The sequence below is a fragment of the Arvicanthis niloticus genome, chromosome 29, assembly GCF_011762505.2.
Source record: "Arvicanthis niloticus isolate mArvNil1 chromosome 29, mArvNil1.pat.X, whole genome shotgun sequence".
In the NCBI taxonomy this organism is placed as follows: domain Eukaryota; kingdom Metazoa; phylum Chordata; class Mammalia; order Rodentia; family Muridae; genus Arvicanthis; species Arvicanthis niloticus.
This window is the reverse complement of record NC_133437.1, coordinates 24,403,616-24,428,208: the sequence shown is the minus strand read 5'-3', so window position 1 is coordinate 24,428,208 and position 24,593 is coordinate 24,403,616. Positions and strand designations below refer to the sequence as shown.

At 40.4% G+C, this 24,593-nt stretch overlaps 2 protein-coding genes across 2 annotated transcripts; both read right to left on the bottom strand.

The window, feature by feature from the left end:
* Nucleotides 1-242: 242 nt before the first annotated feature.
* LOC143440301 (oocyte-specific homeobox protein 5-like) lies at nucleotides 243-1,703 on the bottom strand. Its single transcript, XM_076926964.1, has 3 exons — nucleotides 1,466-1,703; nucleotides 1,158-1,339; nucleotides 243-743 (listed from the first exon to the last, which is right to left on the bottom strand). Exons 1-3 carry the CDS (start codon nucleotides 1,701-1,703, stop codon nucleotides 243-245), a joined length of 921 nt encoding a protein of 306 aa, XP_076783079.1.
* An 11,706-nt stretch (nucleotides 1,704-13,409) lies between these two features.
* On the bottom strand, nucleotides 13,410-14,123 carry LOC143440252 (inactive oocyte-specific homeobox protein 2-like). The gene is made up of 3 exons (XM_076926954.1): nucleotides 13,886-14,123; nucleotides 13,580-13,777; nucleotides 13,410-13,516 (listed from the first exon to the last, which is right to left on the bottom strand). The coding sequence occupies exons 1-3, from the start codon at nucleotides 14,121-14,123 to the stop codon at nucleotides 13,410-13,412; spliced, it is 543 nt and encodes a 180-aa protein (XP_076783069.1).
* Nucleotides 14,124-24,593: the final 10,470 nt, after the last annotated feature.

The following is a 24,593-nucleotide window of genomic DNA, read 5'->3' as shown; positions in this document are numbered from 1 at the left end:
ATGTATTAAAAGACTTTTACAGTAACTTTTTCTCCTTTTATTTAATGAACATATAATCTAACAATAAAGAATAAATACCTAAACTTACTTTAAAACAATCCCATTATATAAACCACAGTGGTATAAAACTTGTACAGACAGGCCTGGATAATTTCCACAAATACTGGGTTTAAGGACGTACATTAACACTTCTTCATGGCTGTAAAGGCCTGGATTGGTCAAGGGGCTGAGAGGTGTTACTTTCAGTCTTGAAGGTATGAAAAACTAAGCCAGTCATCTGAATTATCAAAATCATCAAGGATCCTTTGCCAGAGCTCCTCTGCAGATGGACCTGAACTTTGAGCATCCTCTGTGACTTGGGCAGCAGCTTCCAAGCCAACTGGAGCTTCAGCTACTGCTAGGTCAGTCTGGACTTCAACTGCTGTGGATGGACCAGAGTCCCCAGCTGGAACAGAAACATAACCATCAATCAGGGTTTCTTGCTGACTACACCTGTCAGCATCACAGGCCTGATAATGAGGCAGAGTGGATTCCTGATTGCAGTTGAGTTTGGGAATGGAAACCACACCAAATGTGGCTGGACAGATGGACTCTCCGTTCTCAGTGGCAACAACAGGTATGGAATCAGGTAAATGGGTTGAGTCAGAAATACCTTTAGAGCTTTGATTTGTCTCTGGCAGAGCTTCTGTAATATTCTGGAGATTCATCCGCTTGTATTTAGCTCGAGTGTTCTTGAACCAGATCTGAAAAACAAAGGAGACGTCAGAAGAATACCTGTTTGCCCCCAAGTGGCCAACAAATTGAAATTTTTGGATATGAGTTTCTATAGCAATACTTCACAAGTCAGCATCAGAGAAGTCTGAGACTCAAGATGCCTAGAAAGTTGTAGTAAAGTAGAATGTGTATGACCTGACATCAAAAGACTGGGGTGATTGAGTTAGTGTGTCCTGTGTTTTAGTAGGAACTCTGATATCTAGGTCTCTGAGACCCGGCATGGGAGTAATATTCATCCATATTGGTAACCAGGTGATGGAGAATGTGAGGCCCAACATTGGATGCATGAATATTCATTACCCCAAACTGTGGACACTGCCCTAAGCATTTAAAAAGCACAGAATTAATGTGCTGTTAGATTGAGGGAAAAGAGAGGAGCAGACCTGTATCTCTGTCTCTGTTGCAAGAACCAATGATGCCAGCTCCTTAAGTTCCTTCCTATTTGGATACCTCTGCTTCTGAAAATGTGTCTGCAGCAGGTGCTTTTGCTCTTTGGTGTACACAGTGCGTTCCTTTCGTTCCTTTTTTGGACCCTCAGAGTGAGTTTGCTTGTCACCATATTTATCTTGCAGTGCCTTGGGTCCTCTGGGAACTTGTAAACCAGGTCTCACTGAGGGACTTGAAGGTATCTGATGACTTGGATGGCCTGACAGTCTTCTCAGTGTTGGTAAACCTGGGCCCATTACAAGACCTGGTTGCATTGGGTTCCTTGAATTTCTTGATGGCCCTTGGGACTCCTGGTGACATAGGTCAAGTCTTTCAGGAACTGAAAGACTTGATTGCATTAGACTTCTTGGGGTCACCAGGGGACTCTGATACATTTGAAAAGGTAAATTCCTTGCAGGATCTTGAGCCATTTGGGAACTGATTTCTCTGGGTGTATTTGAAGACATTTGGAATTTAGGATATAAGGAGGAACCTTCTGCCATGTATGTGTTCTGAACTTATTGGAATATGTTCTTGTACTGAAGAACCTGGTAAAAGGAAATATGTTAGAAAGGCTACAGAGAGTACCCATATACCCATCATGCCTTCCCAGCATTTATTTTGGACTTCTCATACAGAAGAAATCAGTCAGGAGCCTCAGTCTTTCTGGCCAACTGCCTCTGTTTTCCAATCTTACAGGTGTTCTCAGTATTGATACAAATATGCATTTAGTCCCTGTGTTAATAAGAGATTGTCAGTCCATGTAGTCTGGCAACTGGATGCCCACCCACCCCCCAATGTTAAAATGTCCCAGATCATACACTTCTGGCTGGTGCCTTCTGCCCTGGCAGACCACCAGCTAGTCTGCTCCCCTGAAGACAGCAGAGCCTGAAAGCATCCCAGGAGTTCCTCTACAAACAAGGCAACTGGACAATTGACACATGCCCCACGTTAGGGGCCAAAAATTTTGCAGCCTGAGCTGCCCCATGATTGGGAGCCAAAATGTCTCGGAGTGCATTATCAATGTTGGAACCTGCACTGCCACAATCCTTGGGGACTAACTTGTTAGCCCTCACTACCCCAAGCTGCTCCAATCCTTGGGTCCGGGTTCAGCAATAGAGTGTGAGGTCGGATGCGAAGAATGAAGACCAGACAGAGTGTGATTCAATCCTGTTTATTCTTCAGCCTCTCTTTCTAGTCTAAGTCTTGAGTTCCTAGTTTCTACTTCCTAGTCCCTAATGCCTCCAAGTTCCAAGTTACTTCTTCCAAGTGCTAAGTAAGTGCCTAATACCTAATATCTACTCCAAGTTATACCCCCTAATGTCTACTAACTAACTCCAAGTTGTTGTCCACTCTTCTGTCTGCCTCTCGCCTTTTACATGTCTTACTTCTAAGCCACCTCTCTAAGTCACACCCTTAAGTCTCCACTCTAAGTCACACCTTTAAGTCTCACACACCCAAGGTAAGATCCTGGGTATCTAAAACAAGATGTTATCAGAGTGTGCTCAGCTGTTGTAGGCTGATGTAATTAAGTCTCTTATCAGGGTATATGGCTCAAGATGGCTGCAAGGATGATATTCCCCTTCTGTTGGCTCCCCACAAATCCTGTATACTTTGGCATCATCATAACCCACTTCTCCAGCCACAGCAAGCCCTGAGTACACCAATACACCTGAAACTCAGGAAGCTGACCTGAAATCCTATCTCATTAAGGAAATAGAGTCCTTTAATGATGATATTAATAATTCACTGATATATATATATATATATATATATATAACCACAGGTCAACAGATAGAAGCACTTAAAGAGGAAACAAATAAATCCCACAAGAAATACTGGAAAACACAATCACACAGATGAAGAAATTGATTAAAGCAGTCCAATACCTAAAAGTGGAAGTAGAAACAATACAGTAATCACAAATGGAGCAGAAAAATCTGGAAAAGAAAAACCTAGGAAATAAGTCAGAAATTACAGATGAAAAGACCACATCAAAGAATAATAGATATAAAAGAGAGTGAAGAATCCCAAATCAAAAGGCCAGCAAACATCTTCAAAAAGTTTATAGATGAAAACCTCCCTAACCTGGAGAAAGCAATGCCTATACATACAAGAAATCTACAGACTAGACCAGAAAAGAATTCCTCTCATCACATAAAAATCAAAACACTAAATTCACAGAAGAAAGAAAGACTATTAAAGTCTGCAATGGAAAAGGACCAAGTACCTTTTAAAGGCAGACCTATCAGAATTATACGAGATTTCTCAACAGAAACACTAAAAACCAGAAGAGTCTGGTCAGAGGTCATGCAGACACTAAGAAAGCACAAAGGACAGCCCAGGTTAATATGACCAGCAAAATTCTCAATCAACATAGATGGAGAAACCAAACTCTTCCAAGACAAAACAAAATTTAAACAGTATCTATCCACCAATCCAGCCCTATACAGGATTCTAGAAGGAAACTTCTAACACTAGGAGGGTACCTACACCAAAGAAAAAACAAGATATTAATCATCTCACAACAAAGCCAAAAAGAGAGAATTACAAGTACATAATGCCACCTACAAAACAACCATAACAGGAAGTAACAATCACCTGTCTTTATATCTCTCAATATTAATGCACTCAACTCACCTGTTGCGGCCAGAGCTACCCTACGTTTCGGGGCCAAAAATGTTACAGACCGCTCTGTCAATGTTGGGACCCCCACTACCAAAAGCCTTGGGGGCTAAATTGTTAGAGCCCGTACTGCCCCTAGCTGCTCTGGTCCACAGGTCGGGGTTCAGCAAAAGAGAGAGAGAGTGAAGACAGACCTGAGAAATGGAGACCACACAGAGTGTGATTCAATCCCATTTATTCCTCAGTCTCTCTTCTCTCCAAGTCCCTAGTTCCTAGTCCCTAGTGCCTCCAAGTTTCAAGTTCCAACTGCTAAGTGCCTAATGCCTAATAATAATTCTTCTTCTTCCCAGTTCTCTAGTCTAAGTGTCTTCTACCTCAATGCCTAATAACTAACTCCAAGTTGTACTCTTTGCCTAATACCTTATAATTCTTCCAGCTCCAAGTCTCAAGTGCTCCACTTCCAAGGGTCTAATGTCCAATGCCTACTCCAAGTTGTACTGAACTCTTCTGTCTCCCTCTCACCTTTTATATGTCTCACTTCTAAGACACACCTTTAAGTCACACCTTTAAGTCATGCCCTTATGTCTTGTCTCTAAATCTGATCTGTAAGTCCCGCCCTAAGTCACACACCTTTAAGTCTCACACTTCCAAGGGAAGATGCTGGGTATCTAAAGCAAGATGTTATCAGAGTGTGCTCAGCTGTTATAGGCTGATGTAATCAAGTCTCTTGCCAGGGTATGTGGCTCAAGATGGCTGCAAGGATGATATTTACCTTCTGTCCCCTCCCCACACTCACCTATAAAAAGACATAAGCTACCAGACTGGATACACAAACAGATCCAGCATTTAGCTGCATACAAGAAACACACCTTAATATCAAATACAGGCTCTACCTCAGAGAAAGAGTTTGGAAAATGGTCTTCAAAGCAAATGGTCCCCAGAAAACAAGCTGGAGTAGCTTTCCTAATATCCAATAAAAGAGACTTAAAACCAAAAGGTTTTCAATCAAGATGAGATCTTCATATTCATCAAAGGAAAAAAAATCTATGAAGAGAAAGTCTTAATTCTGAACATCTATGCCCCAAAGAAAAAGGCACTCACATTCATAAAAGAAACTTTACTAAAGCTCAAAATGGAGGAACCTTAGATGAAATGTCCTACAGTGGAGACAGGGAACTTATAGAGCCCACCTCCAGCAGAAAGACAGAACATCAAGTGAGGGATGGGGTTGCCATCTCACAGCAAAAAACGAAAAACAAAAACAAAAGCAACCCTAAACCTCTGACCCAGAATTGTTCCTATCTGAAAGAACTGCAGGAACAAAAATGGAGAAGAGTCTGAAGAAAAGGAGGTCCAGTGACAGGCCCAAATTGGAATCCAGCTTAAAGGGAGGCACCAAGGTCTGCCACTATTACTGAGGCTATGGTGTGCTTACAAAAAGAGGCCTATCAGGACTGCCAGATTTCTCAGAAACTGGGCCACCAACCAGTCACCATACACCAGCTGCTATGAGGTCCCCAACACATATACAGCAGCAGACTGCCAGGTCTGCACTCAGAAAAGATACACCTAACCCTCAAGAGACTGGAGGACTCAGGGAGAGAGGAGTTTTATAGGGTGGGGTGGGAATGGTGACATCCTCATGGAGACAGAAGGAGGAGGTATGGAGGTATCCACAGTCAGTGAATTAAAAAAGAAGGATAAAATCAGGTCTATAAAACGAAAAGTAAATAAAATTTATTTTAGAATGGGAATATTATCATAAATGTTAAAAAAATAAAAAGAAGAGTCCCAAATTCTCCTCCTTTCTGCTGGACTCTCTCTCAAAACAGAGAATGAAAGGCTATGGAACAGGCAAGATCCAATGGACCCCATTCCACACTTATCTTCTAAACAGTAGCATTGATGATCTAATTACCCTGGATATCTGAAGGCTCTTACACTTAACCCAGATCCCCTCTGATATTGAAATCCTATTTCAAAAATTTAGCCTTAATTGAATCTATTGAATCTTGCTATCCAGGACCCTCCCACAGGTGCCTCATTTCATCCTCTCACATCCAGCAAGTATTCACACCCCGTGGACACACCCAGTCTGGAGCCACACCTTAGCACCTTATAGAATCCTGGCCAGATGGAAGACATTTTTTATTTACTTTTCTTTCTTTTTATTATCATTATTATCATTATTATTATTATTATTTGCTTTCTTTCCTTTCTTTTCTTTGGAGAGAGTTTCTTTGTATGAACTTTGCTGTCCTGTGAGTCCTGAAGACAAGGCTGGACTAGAACTCACCTGCCTCTTCTTTCCTATATAGTGCAAAGATTAAAGTTGTGTAACAAACAACTGACCCATTCTTTGGGATTCCTCACCCTCTTTGGCTCCATCAAGAAAAAAAATGTCCTTACTCTCTACTGAGCATCTCAAGAAATGGGTTTCTTCTCATCCTGCTGCCCAGAGGACATGCAGATTTCTGCACACTGTGGTCACTTCTTTATTTATCCAATCTTTCTCTTTTTAGGCTGAGGCAGTCTCCATGTGCATGTGCCTGACTTCCTGAATCTCACTATACAGACGAGCCAGGACTCATTATCACAAAAAACCACTTGCCATGGGTTCTTGAGTCCTGGAATTAAATGTGTGGTCAAAACATCCAACATGGTTACACATTTAAGTCAGACAAGGGCCTGCTCAGCCAAAAACCATCCTGGATGTCACAATTTTGAGTCAGAATACCACCACTATGCCTGATCTGGGCAACCTCAATTGTTCCTGAAATCCTCAGGATCCCATGTATACTGAAAGGGAAATGAATCAGAGAATCCCTACAGTCCCTTTGTCCTAGAGTCAGGCCTCTCTATCTATCTGATCCAGGCTTTCCATACAACCCAGAGCTCAGGCCTGTGCCTAGAATGAAGAATAGAGCACCTAGAGGTCTCTTGAAAGCTCACTCATAGACTGCTCTAATCTTTGCATGTCACTGGTCCTCAGTGTTCACATCTATGGGATAGACTTGAAACATCTACTAATTTTAAATAATATCTCCTGCCTGTGGACAGAGCATATTTTAGATTTCACCAATCAAACACCCATACAAGCTACCTAGACTCCTCTTCCACTAGCTCCCAGTATTCTCCACCATGATATCTCCTTCACACAGCAACCTCAAACATTTCATGCAGCCCACCAACTCACCAGGAATCCAGAGGGTTGCTGCAGCTTCTTCAATCCTGTCTATTTGAGTTGTACTCACAAGACCTGCCCTTAAATATCTCTCCAACCCTGGAATTCAATGCCCCTCCCATCCCTTGGCTCCTCCCACTTGCAACATTCAGATCCACTATCCTCACCCACCCTTTGATGCTACTTTGTTGTAGCCACACCATCTTAGAGCCCATGCTTTTTTTCTTTGTAATCATTATATTGTTTATTTCATATTTTATTACTTTTATTATTTCACAGTCCAACTGTTATATTCCTCCAAGTCCTCCCTCCCACAATTCCTCATCCCCCATCTCCAAGAAGATGCCCTCCCCTGTGTCTTTCGAGGGTTAGGCTCCTCTTCTCCCATTGAGGCTGGACTAGGCAGTCCTCTGCTGTATATGTGTCAGGGGCCTCAGACCTACTCATGTATGCTGCCTGATTGGTGGTTCAGTGTCTAAGAGATCTCGGGGGTCCGGGTTAGGTGAGACTGCTCATCTTTCTATGGGGTTGGCTTCCTCCTCAGATTCTTCCAGCATCCCCCTAATTCAATCACAGGAATCCCTGGCTGCTGTCCAATGCTTGGGTATACGTAAATACATCTAACTCAGTCAGTTGCTTGATGTGCCTCTCAGAGGACAGCCATGCTAGGTTCCTGTCTATAAGCACACTATAGAATCACTAATAGTGACAGGCCTTAGAACGTCCTCGTGAGATGTACTCCAAGGTGAGCCAGTCACTGGACCTCATGCTAAGTCTCTTCTCCATTTTTGTCCCTGCAATTCTTTTAGGCAGGAACAATTCTGGGTCAGAGTCTTTGACTCTGGGATGGCCACCCCATCCCTCCACTTGATGACATGTCTTTCTACTGGAAGTGGACTCTCTTATGTTTTCTCTCTCCCCACTGGTGTGGATTTTATCTGAGGTCCCTCCCTTTGAGTCCTGGGAGTCTCTAACCTCCAAGGTCTCTGGTAGTTTCTACATGATCCCACACACACACCTCCCATCCTCCAGTGTTGCATTCTGCTGGCCCTCAGGGCTTTTCTCCTGTCTCCCTCCACCCATTGCCTATACTTGATCATGAACTATTTTTCCCTCTCCCATCCTCACACCCAGATCCTGCCTTTGGCTCATGAATGTTGATATTAAATGTGTAGTAAAACACAACAAACTTTTTGCACTGTTTATACTGTACAAATGTCTGCTTCATCATTTTATCTTCTCAATTGAGTGTATGAAAGCAGTATGTGACTTGTGAATGTATGGGCACATATGCCTCCAAGGAGTGTGGAAGAGGCTGAACTGGGGATCCTGAAAGTTGAGAGACACAAAACAGGAATATTGGGAACTAAACTGGTTTCTCTGAGCCATCTCAAGCACCCAAGATTTTCATTTTCTTCATCTTCTGGCACAGTGTAAACTAGTAAGACAGACATGTGGAATTGTATTAAAATCACTTTATTGGTTTAAGGATAAAGTATAAATAACACCATAAAAGATTACTGCAACTCATTAATTGATTATACTTCATAGTGAATCTAGTGTGTTAGTACACACTTGTAATTTCCACATTAGGAGAAGAAAGAAGATAGAGAGAATGCTAAGGCCTTGCTTGACTCCATGAAGAAATGCTGTATCTAATAGCTGTAAGTAGTCTGTGCTGTATTCAGGGGCCATGCTGGGGTCAGCATGCCTTGCTCTAACTGGAAGACCATATTAGTGAGAGTTGCCTGTACTTTAACCTAAGCCCATATCTATGTCCTGGCTGCCTCTGTGGGCCTTGTCTGGGTTGATAATTCTCCTTGTTCTTTGGTTCCTGCTCTGTGTTTTCTCAAGGAACCATGTGGATGCCAATAATATATGCTCCCATTGACTATGAAGAGCAGCAAGGATATTATTGGTGATATCAATGTCTGCATCCTTACAGTTGAGAGAATGAATGGAAATATTCTGTGACAACCACTAATCACATCCCGACTCAATCCAACCCTAAAAACTAATAAATTAGACAGGAAATCAACAGAAAAGAGCTCTTAAAATGTGGTGGGACACTGAAGTACAGCTATCCACAGATAATGACTTCTGGCAAGGGTGATGGAGGAGAAGCACTCTGTTTTATTTAAGGGGCAGTTCACGAAGAATATGGCTACACCCCAGTGAGAATACAGGTGGAAAAATAGATCCATTTTTTCTGCTGCTTCTGCTGCATACATCTTGTAGTCTTTGGATGGAGCTCCACACAGGATTGACCAATGTTGGAGAACATGCCTTCCTGGTCTGAGGAATTACTCAAAGACTTGTGTTCAGGAAGAGGGCTCACTAGTGATGGTGACTGAGGCATAGAGAAGGTGGATTCTGAATTCGGGGCAAGAGTTGAAGAACTGAGGAGGGGATCTCTCATAAATAGAACCTGCACTGGCCAACACAGCAAGGGGGACATAAACTTTGGGAAATGTACACCTACCATTAAATAATTGGTCTTGCTTTCCAGGTAGTTCCCTACACTTCTGCCTGTACAGCTGCCCCCTAACAGAGTTCTTTTTCAAGACTTGATCAGTTCATTGAAGAACACTGATTGAAACTGCATTGAATCTGTAGATTGCATTTGGTAAGATGGTCATTTTTACTATTTTAATCCTGCCAATGCATGAGCATGGGAGATCTTTCCATCTTCTGAAATCTTCAATTTTTTTCTTTAGAGACTTGAAGTTCTTGTTTTACAAATCTTTCACTTGCTTGGCTGGAGTCATACCAAGATATGTTATAATAGTTGTGACTACTGTGAAGTGTATAATTTTCCTAATTTCTTTCTCATCCCTTTTATCCTTTGAGTAGAGGTAGGCTATTTATTTGTTTGAGTTAAATTTTTATCCAGCCACTTTGCTGAAGTTGTTTAACAGCTGTAGAAGCTCTCTGGTGGAATTTTTGGGGTCATCTGTGTATACTATCATATCATCTGCAAATTGTAATGACTTGACTTACTCCATTCCAATTTGAACCCTTTTTGTTGTCTAATTGCTCTGACTAGAACTTCAGTTTGAATAGGTAGGGAGAGAGTGGGCAACCTTGTCTAGTCCCTGATTCTAAAGGGATTGCTTTGAGTTTCTCCCCATTTAGTTTGATGTTGGCTATTGGTTTGCTGTGTATTGCTGCTAATATATTTAAGTATGTACCTTGAATTCTTGATATCTCTGCTACTTTTACCAATGGGGAAGGTGGAGTTGTATTTTGTCAAAGGCTTTTTCTGCATCTAATGTTATAATCATGTGGTATTTCTCTTTCAGTTTGTTTATATATTAAATTACATGAATGGATTTCCATATATTGAATCTTGGATGAAGCTACTTGATCATGGTGGATGATTGCTTTGATGTATCCTTGGATTCCATTTGCAAGACTTTTATTGAGTATTTTGCATCAATATTCATAAGGGAAATTGGTCTGTAGTTCTCTTTCTTTATTAGGTCATTTTTATGGTATAGGTATAAGTGTAACTGTGGCTTCATAGAAAGAACTGGGTAGTGTTCTTTTTTTATCTTTTGTGGAATAGTTAGACGAGTATTGATATTAGGTCTTCTTTGAAAGTTTGATAGAATTCTGCACTACAACTATGTGGTCCTGGGTTCTTTTTGGTTGGGAGACTTTGAATGACTACACCTATTTCCTTTGGGGTTATGGGACTGTTTAGATTGTTCATCTGATCCTGATTTAACTTTGATACTTGTTATCTGTTAACTGTCTAGAAATTCATTCATTTCATCCAGGTTTTCTAGGTTGTTGAGTATAGACTTTTGTTGTAGGATCTGATTATTTTTTTAAATTTCCTTGGTTTCTGTTGTTATGTCTCCCTGATTTTCATTCCTGAATTTGTTAATCTGGATACTGTCTCTGTGCCCTCTGTTTAGTCTGGCTAAGGGTTTGTCTATCTTGTTGATTTTCTCAAAGAACCAGCTTTTGGCTTTGTTGATTCTTTGTATAGGTCTTTTTGTTTCTACTTGGTTGATTTCAGCCCTGAATTTGATTATTTCCTGCCTTCTAATACTCTTGGGTGTATTTGCTTCCTTTTGTTCTAGAGCTTTCAGATAAGCTGTTAAACTTCTAGTGTATGCTCCCTCCAGTTTCTTTTTTGGAGACACTCAGAGCTCTGAGTTTCCCTTTTAGCACTGCTTTCATTATGTCCCATGAGTTTGGGTATGTTGTACCTTCATTTTCTTTGAAATCTAATAAGTCTTTTATTTATTTAATTTTTGTTTCTTCCCTGACCAAGTTGTCATTGTGTAGATAGTTGTTCAGCTTCCATGTGTATGTGGGCTTTCTGTGACACTATTCTGACATTGATGACTGAATACTCACAGTCAAGAGAGAGGGATATGGAAGAATTCTGACATGACAGCTATTTATATGCCAACTCACCCACCTCCCAAAAAAGTAGCATAGTTCTCATAGAGGCACTGAAAAAAAAAACTCTTAAATTAGTTGGGCTCCTAAAGTGTACCTTTCAACAATTAGTAGCTAGTGGAAGGGGTAGGAAGAAAGGTATATATTCTATTGATGGGGGAATCCATGAGGATTATCTCCCAATACTCCAAGGAGAATATAGATAACACAAATCTATCTGTTTTATAATTTTTTATTTTTTCACTCTGGGAGAAGGGGTTACAAGGTGGCTAGACATGGCAGGACAGGGAAGTACATGTGATGAGGTGGTATCTGGTGGAAAAATATGAGAGAATCAATTCAATTGTTGAATTGATTGAATATGTGGAATAACTATCTGTATATTTTTGATATATTGAAAATCTTCCTTGAAAATATTCTACCTCATGTGTTCAGACTATCAGTCACCAAATTTCATCCATATACTTTGGTAGATGGAGAAAGGTGTGTTCTGATCTTCAGGATGAACAGTTCTTAAATGACATACAGGAGTCAGAAGTGCTCAGTGAAGTCAGGCAGTGACACTTGGTCTAAGACAAAATGCAGAACATATTTACACTTTTAAAACCAATCAGAAACAACAATGAAGTTGCTACACATCTTATATATTTAGACCAAATTTTCTTGTCTTTTCTAGCTGTAATTTCAAGAGAAAAGCACCTTATCACTGAGATTTTTCTAAGAAAGACAAGTCTTCTTTATCATAGAAGCCAAAAAGCTGCTGGGCCTTTTTAAAGCAGCTTATGCTGACAATCAGTTCCTGGGAAGGTTTTTCCAGCTCAGCTTGACTCTTAGCTACAGGTGTAGGACAACTTATCAACCTCTGCTGTATATATCACAACTGCCTTTAAAACCAAAGTAAACTAGATCAACAGTTGGATCAAGCATTTTAACTATCTTTTTTTTTTTTTGAACATGAAACATAGAACACCATTCATTCAGACAACAAAACAAAAACAGACAATTGACACATGTGGACATTGGTGCACAAAGGACAAGACAATAAACAAAGAAAGCAGAACTAAGGATTTCTCCTGTGGAAGCCAGAGAGAAACTCAAGTCGTCTCCTGAATTTTCTCTTGTTCCTAGGAGAGCTCTGAAACAACCTTTTCATTCTTTTTTGCTGGCATAACCCAGAGAGAGAACAACTGCTTTTCAAAACCCTTTATTTTCTCTCTCTGATATTCAAGATCTAACGCTTTCTCTTTCTTTAGGAGATGTAGCAGTGGCTGTTGATATTTACTCCTCAGTGCCCTGCTTTCTTAGTTTTCCAATTTCTTCTAACCCTGCTCCTCTCGCCTGAAGCAGCTCTCACAGGCTTCGGGAAAATGTCCTTTTAGAATTCTCCTGAACCATAATTCGCTGTCACCTCCTAGACAAAATAGGCATTGGGTGAACACCTATCTGACCTAGACCGTATCCCCTAAAACACACTTCCTGCAAACACGGCCTGCAAAAATTAACTAGCCCTAGTATCAATACAGTTTGCTACTTACCAAGTGCACAGGATACTCTTCTTCTTGTTCCGTTTTCCGTGGAGCTCCACCTAAGACAGCCTTTCTCAGTTGGTCCCCTGTTTTCAAGTCCCACCTTGTGCTCGCCAATCTGTACCCGCCCATGGCCACAAGTCAACTGGGTTCACCTGAAACGGGGGCTGGGAATGAAAGGGGGCAGAGGGCGAGAAGAGATGAAGCCAAGACAAAGTTCTCTGATCAAGGCTCAAAGCTTTAATGTTCAGCTCTCAATTTAAAGGGGAAGGCCCAACCCACAACCCCTACTGGTTTCGGCTGGAGTTGGGTGGGATAATCCATAATCCATTCTAAGTCACGGTCAGAGATGTCTCAAGGCAAGCTTAGGGGCAGTTCTGCTTCTGTGTTCTGTGCAGCCAAGGTGGGTAACTCCACCTAGATCCTATCACTTGGTCTGTTGTGGTAAACAAGGTCTCTCAGGCCTGCTCAAGGCTTGGAGGGAAGGGCACAACCAGGTGATGGAGAATGTGAGGCCCAGCATTAAATGCATGAATATCCACCACCCAAAACTGTCCACACTGCCCTAAGCATTTAAGAAGCACAGAATTAATGTGCTGTTGGATTGAGGAAAAAGAGAGGAGCAGACCTGTATCTGTCTCTGTCCCACGAACCAATGATGCCAGCTGCTTAAGTTCCTTTCTATTTGGATACCTCTGCTTCTGAAAATGTGTCTGCAGCAGGTGCTTTTGCTCTTTGGTGTACACAGTGCGTTCCTTTCGTTCCTTTTTTGGACCCTCAGAGTGAGTTTGTTTGTCACCATATTTATCTGTCAGTGCCATGGATCCTATGGGAACTTGTAAACCAGGTCTCACTGAGGGACTTGAAGATATCTGATGACTTGGATGGCCTGACAGTCTTCTCAGCATTGGTAAACCTGGGCCCATTACAGGACCTGGTTGCATTGGGTTCCTTGAATTTCTTGATGGCCCTTGGGACTCCTGGTGACATAGGTCAAGTCTTTCAGGAACTGAAAGACTTGATTGCATTAGACTTCTTGGGGTCACCAGGGGACTCTGATACATTTGAAAAGGTAAATTCCTTGCAGGATCTTGAGGCATTTGGGAACTGATTTCTCTGGGTGTATTTGAAGACATTTGGAATTTTGGATGTAAGGAGGAACCTTCTGCCATGTATGTGTTCTGAACTTATTGGAATATGTTCTTGTACTGAAGAACCTGGTAAAAGGAAATATGTTAGAAAGGCTACAGAGAGTACCCATATACCCATCATGCCTTCCCAGCATTTATTTTGGCCTTCTTATACAGAAGAAATCAGTCAAGAGCCTCAGTCTTTCTGACCAACTGCCTCTGTTTTCCTATCTTACAGGTGTTCTCAGTATTGATATGAATATGCATTTATTTTTTCATTCTTTTTTGAATTTTAACATTTTCTTTTTTTCGTTTTTCTTTTTTTAATATTTTATTTACATTCCAGATGCCATCCCCTTTCCCCATTTCCCCTCTCTAGAAAACCCCTATCCCATGCCCCCTTTTCCTTTTTGCTTTTATACAATTTTTTTAAATGTTAATCAAAGGCTTTATAAGGTTGTTAATTCTCAATCAGAAGTGTAACCCAATACCCAACCTAGATATATACACTATCTTTGACTGGTGGAGACATGTGAACATCTGCCTCCATGACCCCCCTGTTTCTCTCTCTTTCTCTCTCTCATCACCTAGCTTCTCCTCTCATTCTTCTCCTCCTCTTTACTTCTTCTCTTCCTCTCACCTTAGCTCCTCCTACATGTCATCCTTCCTGTTAAAATAAACCTTTTCTCTCAAAAACACAATTAGAGCATAATTATACCAATTTGTACCAGTGAGGAGGTACAGGATAGTCCTAATACCCAGTCCATCATTTTATTGACTAACCAGAACCTCTATCATCTCTCCTAACTAAAACAATTAGTTCTGAACCTGGCTTTTTTCTTGGCTTTAGAATGAATGTCAGCTGAAAACCATCTACTCAAATCTTTTCTCTCAAAGTAAATAGCCAGGATTTGCTATGAGACTATAGGTCTTCAACCCCATCAGAAATCCAGAATGGCTGAGTTAACTGAAATTATGGGAAGCACTAAGCATAGCTTCTAAAATTTAGCCAATTTATAGAGACCGCTGAACACCTGGAAGGCCCCTATACTACCAAACGTTGGAGCACCAAATCTTCAGCCTTCTGGCCCAGAATCATCTGACAGACCTTAGTGATGCAGAATTATTAAAGGCTGATTACTCTGTCTAGGCAGATATAATCAGTCAACTATTCTTCAAGTGTGTACTTTTCTGGACACTAATTTGTCTGTAGACGGAAAGAGGCAATTCTTGCCTAGTGGCTGTCACCACACAACTGGAGGAACTGCAAGGATGCTCAGTTTCTTCTTAGAATCTACGACAGGAAGCTGTCAGGAGCAGACAGGTCTCTAATCAAAATGAACATTAATATAGTAATATTTGTAATGTCAATTTTATGGACTTCTGACCTTTTGAAACCAACTATCCATGTAAGGATAATCTGGACTGTTGTCTGTTAATGATCCTCTCAGCTATTTCTAAATAAAATATGGAAAACACCCTAACAATAAACTCAAAACCATGAATTTGCTATAATCCCTTAACTCATAGGTTAACCGTCCCAAATCAGTTAAAAAAGTTAAAAAAGGGCTGGGTCTAGGCCTTGTATTCCTAATTGTGTTATACAGGCACAATGCCCATGGGAGTATCAATATTCATCTCATTTTTATATTAATAAGAGGCTCATACCAATGAAAACCTTAAATTTGAAATCAAAGTAAATTTTGTACCATTTAAGAAATTATAACTTCATCTTGATACTAATTATACAGATTTCTACCAATAGGTTATGGCTATGCAATAAGTCCTAGCTAATCCCCCCTGTTCCAACAAAACCACTACTTTTCCCTAGAAAGACAGACCATTATTAACCACATTAGTCCCCAAGCCCAGGGAATAGGGGCGCTGACTCTTCTTTAACTTCTCCAAGCTGATTATGGGAATTGAGATATTAGAAGAGGGGTGGGGAAAAGAGTAAAATGATAAGCCTCTAAAGCTGTATCTTCACTGCATCCAGATGGAATTCCAGGACATCGGAGGTTTGGGCAGGTCTGCTCAGTATGCTTGATGAGTAGATACACCAAGGCTGTGTATTCTGCAATATACAATTCTCAGAACAAGTTTTGGTATCAAGAAAAAAATTTTTTTTCCTAGAGGGCTGACATTTTTTAAAGATGTTGGATCTAACAACTTTTCTTTTTTTTTTCCCCTTTTTAAAATTGGTTGTAATATTTACATTTCAAATTTTATCCCCTTATCCCATTCTCCCCACCACCCAGGAACCCCTTATCCCAACCCCCCTCCTTGTGCTTCTATGAGGGTGTGATTTTCCAGTTTCTATGATGCTGTTTCCATTAACATAAACTGCCTCCTAAATTTCTAAATCCTTCCCTTTGTGTTATTAAATCTCCTATTTTTCATTTTTCTTTCTTTTTCTTTCTTTTTTTTCTCTTTTTTCTCCTTTTTTCCACCTCGGTTTTCTTCATTTTTTAATTGGATATTTTATTTACACTTCAGATGCCATCCCCTTCCCCCATCCCCCACTAGAAAACCCCTATCCCATGCCCTCTTTTCCTTTTTTTATTTATACACTTTTTTAAAAATGTTAATCAAAGGCTTTATAAGTTTGGTATTGTTCAATCAGAGGTGTAACCCACTACCCAACCTAGATATATCAACTATCTTTGACTGGTGGAGATACATGGACATCTGCCTCCCTGTCTCATCTCCTTTCTCTCTTTCATCACCTAGCTTCTCCTCTCCTCCTTCTCCTCCTCTTCTTACTCCTTCTCTTCCTCTCAGTACTCCTCCCACCTTAGCTCCTCCTACATATCACCCTTCTTGTTAAAATGAAACTTTTCTCTCAAAATACAATTAGAGCATAATTATGCCAATTTGTACCCATGAGGTACAAGATAGTAATCATACCCAGTCCATCATTTTATTGACTAACCAAAACCTCTGTCGTCTCTACTAACTAAAACAATTCGTTCTGAACCTGGCTTTTTCCTTGGCTTTAGGATGAATGTCAGCTGAAAACCATCTACTCAAATCTTTTCTCTCAAGGTAAATAGCCAGAATTGGCTATGAGGCTATAAGTTTTCAACCCCGTCAGAAATCCAGAATGACTGAGTTAACTGAAATTGTGGGAAGCACAAAGCATAGCTTCTAAAACAGAGCCAATTTATAGAGACCTCTGAACACCTGGACACTCCCTCTTCTACAAAATGTTGGAGCATCTGATCTCCAGCCTTCTGGCCCAGGATCATCTGACAGACCTTAGTGCTGCAGAATTATTAAGGGCTGATTACTCTGTCTAGGCAGATATAATCAGTCAACTATTCTGCAAGTGTGTCCTTTTCTGGACAGTAATTTGTCTGTAGATGGAAAGAGGCAATTCTTGTCTAGTGGTTGTTACCACACAACTGGAGGAACTCCAAAGATGCTCAATTTCTTCTTAGAATTCAATATATGAAGCTGTCAGGAGCAGACAGGTCTCTAATCAAAATGAACATTAATACAGAAATGTTTGTGACATCAATTCTGTGGATTTCTGACCTTTTGAAAACCAACTATCCATGTAAGGTAATCTGGACTGTTGCCTGTTAACTCCACTCAGCTATTTCTAACTAAAACATAGAAAACACCCTAACAATAAACTCCAACCCATGAATTTGCTGTAGTCCCTTAACTCACAGGCTGACCATCTCAAATCAGTTTTAAAAAAGTGAAAGAAGGACTGGGTCTAAGCCTTGTATTCCTAAGTGTGTTATACTGGTACAATGCCTATAAGGGTAACAATATTCATCTCACTCTTATACCAATAAGAAGCTCGTACCAATGAAAACCTTAAAATTTGTAATCAAAGTAAATTGGTGCCGTTTAAGAATTTATATCTTCATTTTGATACTAATTATACAGATTTCTACTAATAGCTTATGGCTATGCAATAAATCCTAGCTAATCCTCTCTATTCCCACAAAATCACTACTTTTCCCTAGAAAGACAGCCCAACATTTACCACCTTAGTCCCCAAGCCCAAGGAATAGGGGTGCTGACTCTTCATTAGGTTCTTCAAGCTGATTATGGGCGTTGAGATATTAGAAGAGGAGTGGGGGGAAGAGCAAATTGATAAGCCTCTGATGCTGTGTCTTCACTGCCTCCAGATGGAATTCCCGGACCTCAGAGGTTTGAGCAGGTCTGCCCAGCTTGCTTGTTGAGTAGATACACCAAGGCTGATCATTCTGCAATAAACAATTCTCAAAACAAATTTTAGTATCAAGATAGTATTTTTTAAAAGAGGGCTGACATTTTATTAAGGATGTTGGTTCTAACTGCTTTTCTTTTTTCCCCCTCTTTTATTGGATATTATATTTACATTTCAAATTTTATCCCCTTACTGCTTCACCCCACCTCCCAGGAACCCCTTATCCCATCCCCCCTCCTCCTGCTTCTATGAGGGTGTTTACCCACCTACCCCCCAATCCCCCTCCCCACCCTCAGATTACCCCTCCCCCCCACTCAGTGCTCAGCCTTCAAGGTACCATTGATCTCATCTCCCACCTATGCCCAGCAAGGCCATCCATCCCTACATGTACAGCTGGAGTCATGTGGCTCTCCATATGTGCTCCTATGCTGGTGGTTTAGACCCTGGGGAGCTCTGGCTGGTTGGTATTGTTGCTCTCCTCATGAGACCACCAACCCTTTAGGCTCCTTCAGTTTACTCTCTAACATCTCCATTGGGAACCTTTGATCAGATTAATGGTTAGCTGTGAGTATCTGCCTCTGGGTATGTCAGACTCTGGGGGACCTCTAAGGAGACAGCCTTATCAGGCTGCTGTCAGCTTTCCCTTCCTGACATCCATATCAGCATCTATTTTTGGTGACTGCACATGGAATGAATACCCAGGTGGAATGGTCTCCATATAACCTCTCCTTCAGTTTCTGTCCCACACTTTGTCTCCATATTTGCTCCCTTGAGTATTTAGTTACTCCTTCTAAGAAAGACCTAGGCATCTTCACTTGTTCTTTCTTCTTCAAGAGCTTCATGTCGTCTGTTAGTTGAATCTTTGTTGTTTCAAACTTTTGGGCTAATCTCCGCTTATCAGTGAGTAAATACCATGTGTGTTCTTTTGTGATTGGGTTACCTCACTCAGGATGGTATTTTCTAGTTCCATCCATTTACCTAAGAATTTCTCAAATTCATTATTTTTAATAGCTGCGTTATTACATACATATTATTCCATTGTGTAAATGTACCACATTGTTTTGTTTCCATTCCTCTGTTGAAGGGCATATGGGATCTTTCTAGCTTTTGGCTATTATAAATAAGGCTGCTATGAACATAGTGGAGCATATGTCTTTGTTATATATTGGAGCATTTTCTGGGTATATGCCCAGGAGTGGTATAGCTGGGTCCTCAGATAGTGCTATGTCCAATTTTCTGAGGAACCGCCAGACTGACTACCAGAGTGGTTGTACCAGTTTGCAACCCCACCAACAATGAATGAGTGTTCCTCTTTCTTCACATCCTCTCCAGCATCTACTATCACCTGAATTTTTGATCTTAGCTATTCTGACTGGTGTGAGGTGGTATCTCAGGGTTGTTTTGATTTGCATTTCCCTGGTGACTAAGGATGTTGAACATTTCTTAAGGTGCTTCTCAGCCATTCGAGTTTCCTCAGTTGAGAATTCTTTGTTTAACTCTGTACCCCATTTTTAAATAGGGTTATATGGTTGTCTTCTGTCTAATTTCTTGAGTTCTTTGTATATCTTGGATATTAGCCCTCTATCAGATGTAGGATTGGTTGAGATCTTTTCCCAATCTGTTGGTTGCAGTTTTGTCTTGTTGACAGTGTCCTTTGCCTTACAGAAGCTTTGCAATTTGATCAGGTCCCATTTGTCAATTCTTGATCTTAGAATATAAGCCATTGGTGTTCTGTTCAGGAACTTTTCCCCTGTGCCTAGGTATTCGAGGGTCTTCCCCAACTTCTCTTCTATCAGTTTCAGTGTATCTGGTTTTATGTGAAGGTCCTTTATCCACTTGGACTTGAGCTTTTTATGAGGGAATAAGAATGGATTAATTTGCATCCTTCTACATGCTGACCTCTAGTTGAGCCAGCACCATTTGTTGAAAATGCTGACCTTTTCCCACTGGGTGGTTTTAGCTCCTTTGTCAAAGATCAAGTGACCATAGGTGTGTGGGTTCATTTCTGATTCTTCAATTCTATTCCACTGATCTTCCTGCATGTCTCTGTGCCAATACCATGCAGTTTTTATCACTGTTGCTCTGTAGTAAAGTTTTTGGTCTGGGATGGTGATTCCCCCAGAAGTTCTTTTATTGTTGAGAATAGTTCTTGCTATCCTAGGTTTTTTGTTATTCCAAATAAATTTGCAAATTGCTCTTTCTATCTCTATGAAGAATTGATTTGGAATTTTGATGGGGATTGCATTGAATCTGTACTTTGCTTTGGCAAGATGGCAAATTTTACTAAGTTAATCCTGCCAATCCAGGAGCATGGGAGATCTTTCCATCTCCTGAGATCTTCTTCAATTTCTTTCTTCAGAGACTTGAAGTTCTTGTCATACAGATTTTTCACTTGCTTGGTTAGATTCACTCCAAGATATTTTATATTACTTGTAGCTATTGTGAAGGCTGTCTTTTCCCTAATTTCTATCTCAGCCTGTGTATCCTTTGAGTAGAGGAAGGCTACTGATTTGTGTGAGTTAATTTTATATCCAGCCACTTTGCTAAAGTTGTTTATCAGGTTTAGGAGTTTTCTGGTGGAAGTTTTAGGGTCACTTAAGTATACTATCATATCATCTGCAAATAGTGAAATTTTGACTTCTTCCTTTCCTATTTGTACCCCTTTTACTTGCTTTTCTTGTCTAATTGCTCTAGCCAGGACTTCCAGTACTATATTAAATAGGTAAGGTGAGAGTGGACAGCCTTGTCTAGTCCCTGATCTTAGTGGGATTGCTTCAAGTTTCTCTCCATTTAGTTTGATGTTGGCTACTGGCTTGCTGTATATTGCTTTTACTATGTTTAGGTATGGGCCTTGAATTCCTGATCTTGCCAAGATTTTTAACATGAAGGGATGTTGAATTTTATCAAATGCTTTCTCAGCATCTAGTGAGATGACCATGTGATTTTTTTCTTTGAGTTTATTTATGTAGTTAATTATATTGATGGATTTCCAAATATTGAACCATCCCTGCATTCCTGGGATAAAGCCTACTTGATCATGATGGATAATTGTTTTGATGTGTTGTTGGATTCGGTTTGAGAGAATTTCATTGAGTATTTTTGCATCAATATTCATAAGAGAGATTGGTCTGTAGTTCCCTTTCTTTGTTGGGTCTTTCTGTGGTTTAGGTATGAGCCTAATGGTAGCTTCATAGAACGAGTTGGGTAGTGTTCCTTCTGTTTCTATTCGATGGAATAGCTTGAAGAGAATTGGTATTAGGTCTTCCTGAAAGGTCTGATAGAATTCTGCACTAAAACCATCTGGTCCCGGACTTTTTTGGTCGGGAGACTTTTAATGACTGCTTCTATTTCTTTAGGGTTTATAGGACTGTTTATTTATTTATATATTTATTTATTTTTAAAGATTTTTTATTCATTTAATGTACGGAGTACACTGTTGCTGTCTTCACACACACCAGAAGAGGGCATTGGATCCCATTACAGATGGTTGTGAGCCACCATGTGGTTGCTGGGAATTGAACTCAGGACCTCTGGAAGAGCAGTCAGTGCTCTTAACCGCTGAGCCATCTCTCCAGCCCCTATAGGACTGTTTAGATGGTTTATCTCTTCCTGATTTAATTTTGGTATCTGGTACCTGTCTAGAAAATTGTCCATTTCATCCAGATTTTCCAATTTTGTTGAGTACAGGTCTTTGTAGTATGATCTGATGATTTTTTAAATTTCCTCAATTTCTGTTGTTTTGTCTCCCTTTTCAGTTCTGATTTTATTAATCTGGATACTGCCTCTGTGCCCTCTGGTTAGTCTGGCTAAGGGTTTATCTTGTTGATTTTCTCAAAGAACCAGTTCCTAGTTTTATTGAAGACCAGCTATAGTCTGTGGTGATCTAATAGGATGCATGGGACTATTTCAATTTTCTTGTATCTGTTGAGACCTCTTTTGTGACCAATTGTATGCTCAATTTTGGAGAAGGTACCATGAGGTGCTGAGAAGAAGGTATATTCTTTTGGTTTTGGATGAAATGTCCTATAAATATCTGCTAAATCCATTTGATTCATAACTTCTCCTAGTTTCACTGTATCTCTGTTTAGTTTCTGATTCCATGATCTCTCCCTTGGTGAGATTGGAGTGTTGAAGTCTCCCACTATTATTGTGTGAGGTACAATGTGTGCTTTGAGATTTAGTAAAGTTTCTTTTATGGATGTGGGTGCCTTTACATTTGGAGCATAGATGTTCAGAATTGAGATTTCATCTTGGTTGATTTTTCTTTGATGAGTATGAAGTGTCTTTCTTTATCTTTTTTGATAACTTTTAGTTGAAAGTTGATTTTATTCGATATTAGAATGGCTACTCCAGCTTGTTTCTTGGGACCATTTGCTTGGAAAGCTGTTTTCCAGCCTTTCATTCTGATGTAGTTTCTGTCTGTGTCACTGAGGTGGGTTTCCTGTATGCAGCAAAATGTTGGTTCCTGTTTATGTATTCAGTTCAATAGTCTATGTCTTTTTATTGAGGAATTGATTCCATTGATGTTAAGAAATATTAAGGAAAAGTGATTGTTGCTTCCTGTTACTTTTGCTATTAGACGTGGAGTTATGTTTGTGTGGCTATCTTCTTTTTAGTTTGTTGGAAGATTACTTTCTTGCTTTTTCTAGGGTATAATTTCCTTCCTTTTGTTGGAGTTTTCCCTCTATTGTCCTTTGTATGCCTGGATTTGTGGGAAGATATTGTATAAATTTGGTTTTGTCATAGAATATCTTGGTTTCTTCATCTATGGTAATTGAGAGTTTTGCTGGGCATAGTAGCCTGGGCTGGCATTTGTGTTCTTTTAGTGTCTGTATGATATCTGTCCAGGATCTTATGGCTTTTATAGTATCTGGTGAGAAGTCTGGTGTAATTCTGATAGGTCTGCCTTTATATGTTACTTGCCTTTTTTTCCTTACTGCTTTTAATATTCTGTCTTTGTTTTGTGCATTTGGTGTTTTGATTATTGTGTGACAGGGGGAATTTCTTTTCTGGTCTAGTCTATTTGGAGCACTTAGGCTTCTTGTATGTTTATGGGCATTTTAAGGTTAGTGAAGTTTTCTTCTATGATTTTTTGAAGATATTTACTGGCCCTTTAAGTTGGGAATCTTCACTCTCATCTATACCTATTATTCTTAAGTTTGGTCTTCTCATTGTGTCCTGGATTTCCTGGATGTTTGGGTTAGGAGCTTTTTGTATTTTGCATTTTCTTTGATGGTTGTGTCAATGTGTTCCATGGTATCTCCTGCACCTGAGATTCTCTCTTCTATCTCTTGTATTCTGTTGGTTATCTAGCATCTATGATTCCTGATCTCTTTCATAGGTTTTCTGTCTCCAGGGTAGTTTCTCTTTGTGATTTCTTTATTGTTTCCACTTCCATTTTTATGTCCTGGGTTGTTTCATTCAATTTCTTCACCTGTTTGGTTGTGTTTCCTTGTAATTCTTTAAGGAATTTCTGTGTTTCATGTTTAAGGGCTTCTACCTGCTTACCTGTGTTCTTTTGTATTTATTTGAGGGAGTTATTTATATCCTTCTTAAAGTCCTCTATCATCTGCATGAAAAGTGATTTTAAATCCTGAGTCTTACTTTACTGGTATCATGGGGTATTCAGGACTTGCTATTGTGGGAGAACTAGGTTCTGATGATGCCAAGTAGCCTTGGTTTCTGTTGCTTATGTTCTTGCACTTGCCTTTTGCCATCTAGTTATCTCTAGTGCTACCTTCACTCACTGTCTCTGACTGGAGCCTGTCTGTCCTGTTATATTAGTTGTGTCAGAACTAATCAGAGTCCAGCTGTCTCTGTGATCCTGTGATCCTGAGATCCTGGGTGTCAGAGCTCTTGGGAGTCAGGCTGCTTCTGGGATACTGAAATCCTGGTGTGACCAAGCTCCTTAGTTCCTGTGATCCTATTATCTATATTCCTGGGCATGTTAGAGCTCCTGGGAGTCCAGCCTCCTCTGGGTTTTGGGGGATTGTGTGCCAAAGACAATGTATTGCCCAGTGGGTCAAGGGGTGGGGGACTTTCTGAGCTATTCGTATTGGTGTCTCGAAAGAAAAGTCTGTAATAAAACAGACTAGATATCAGGTCATCAAGAGAATATCTAAGGGCTTCGGTGAACTCCTGGAGATCACCAGAAAGCAGTTCAACCTGGTACCAGGATTTCTGGCAGCTGCAAGAGCTTGTGGGGGGACTGTGAACTGTTTCCGAGGAGGGAAAGTCACCCAGTGGCCAAAGTCATATGTGTAGGTCAGCCAGGAGGCCAGTCATATGGACTGGAGCATTGAAATGCCAACCCCTCAGCCCAGGGA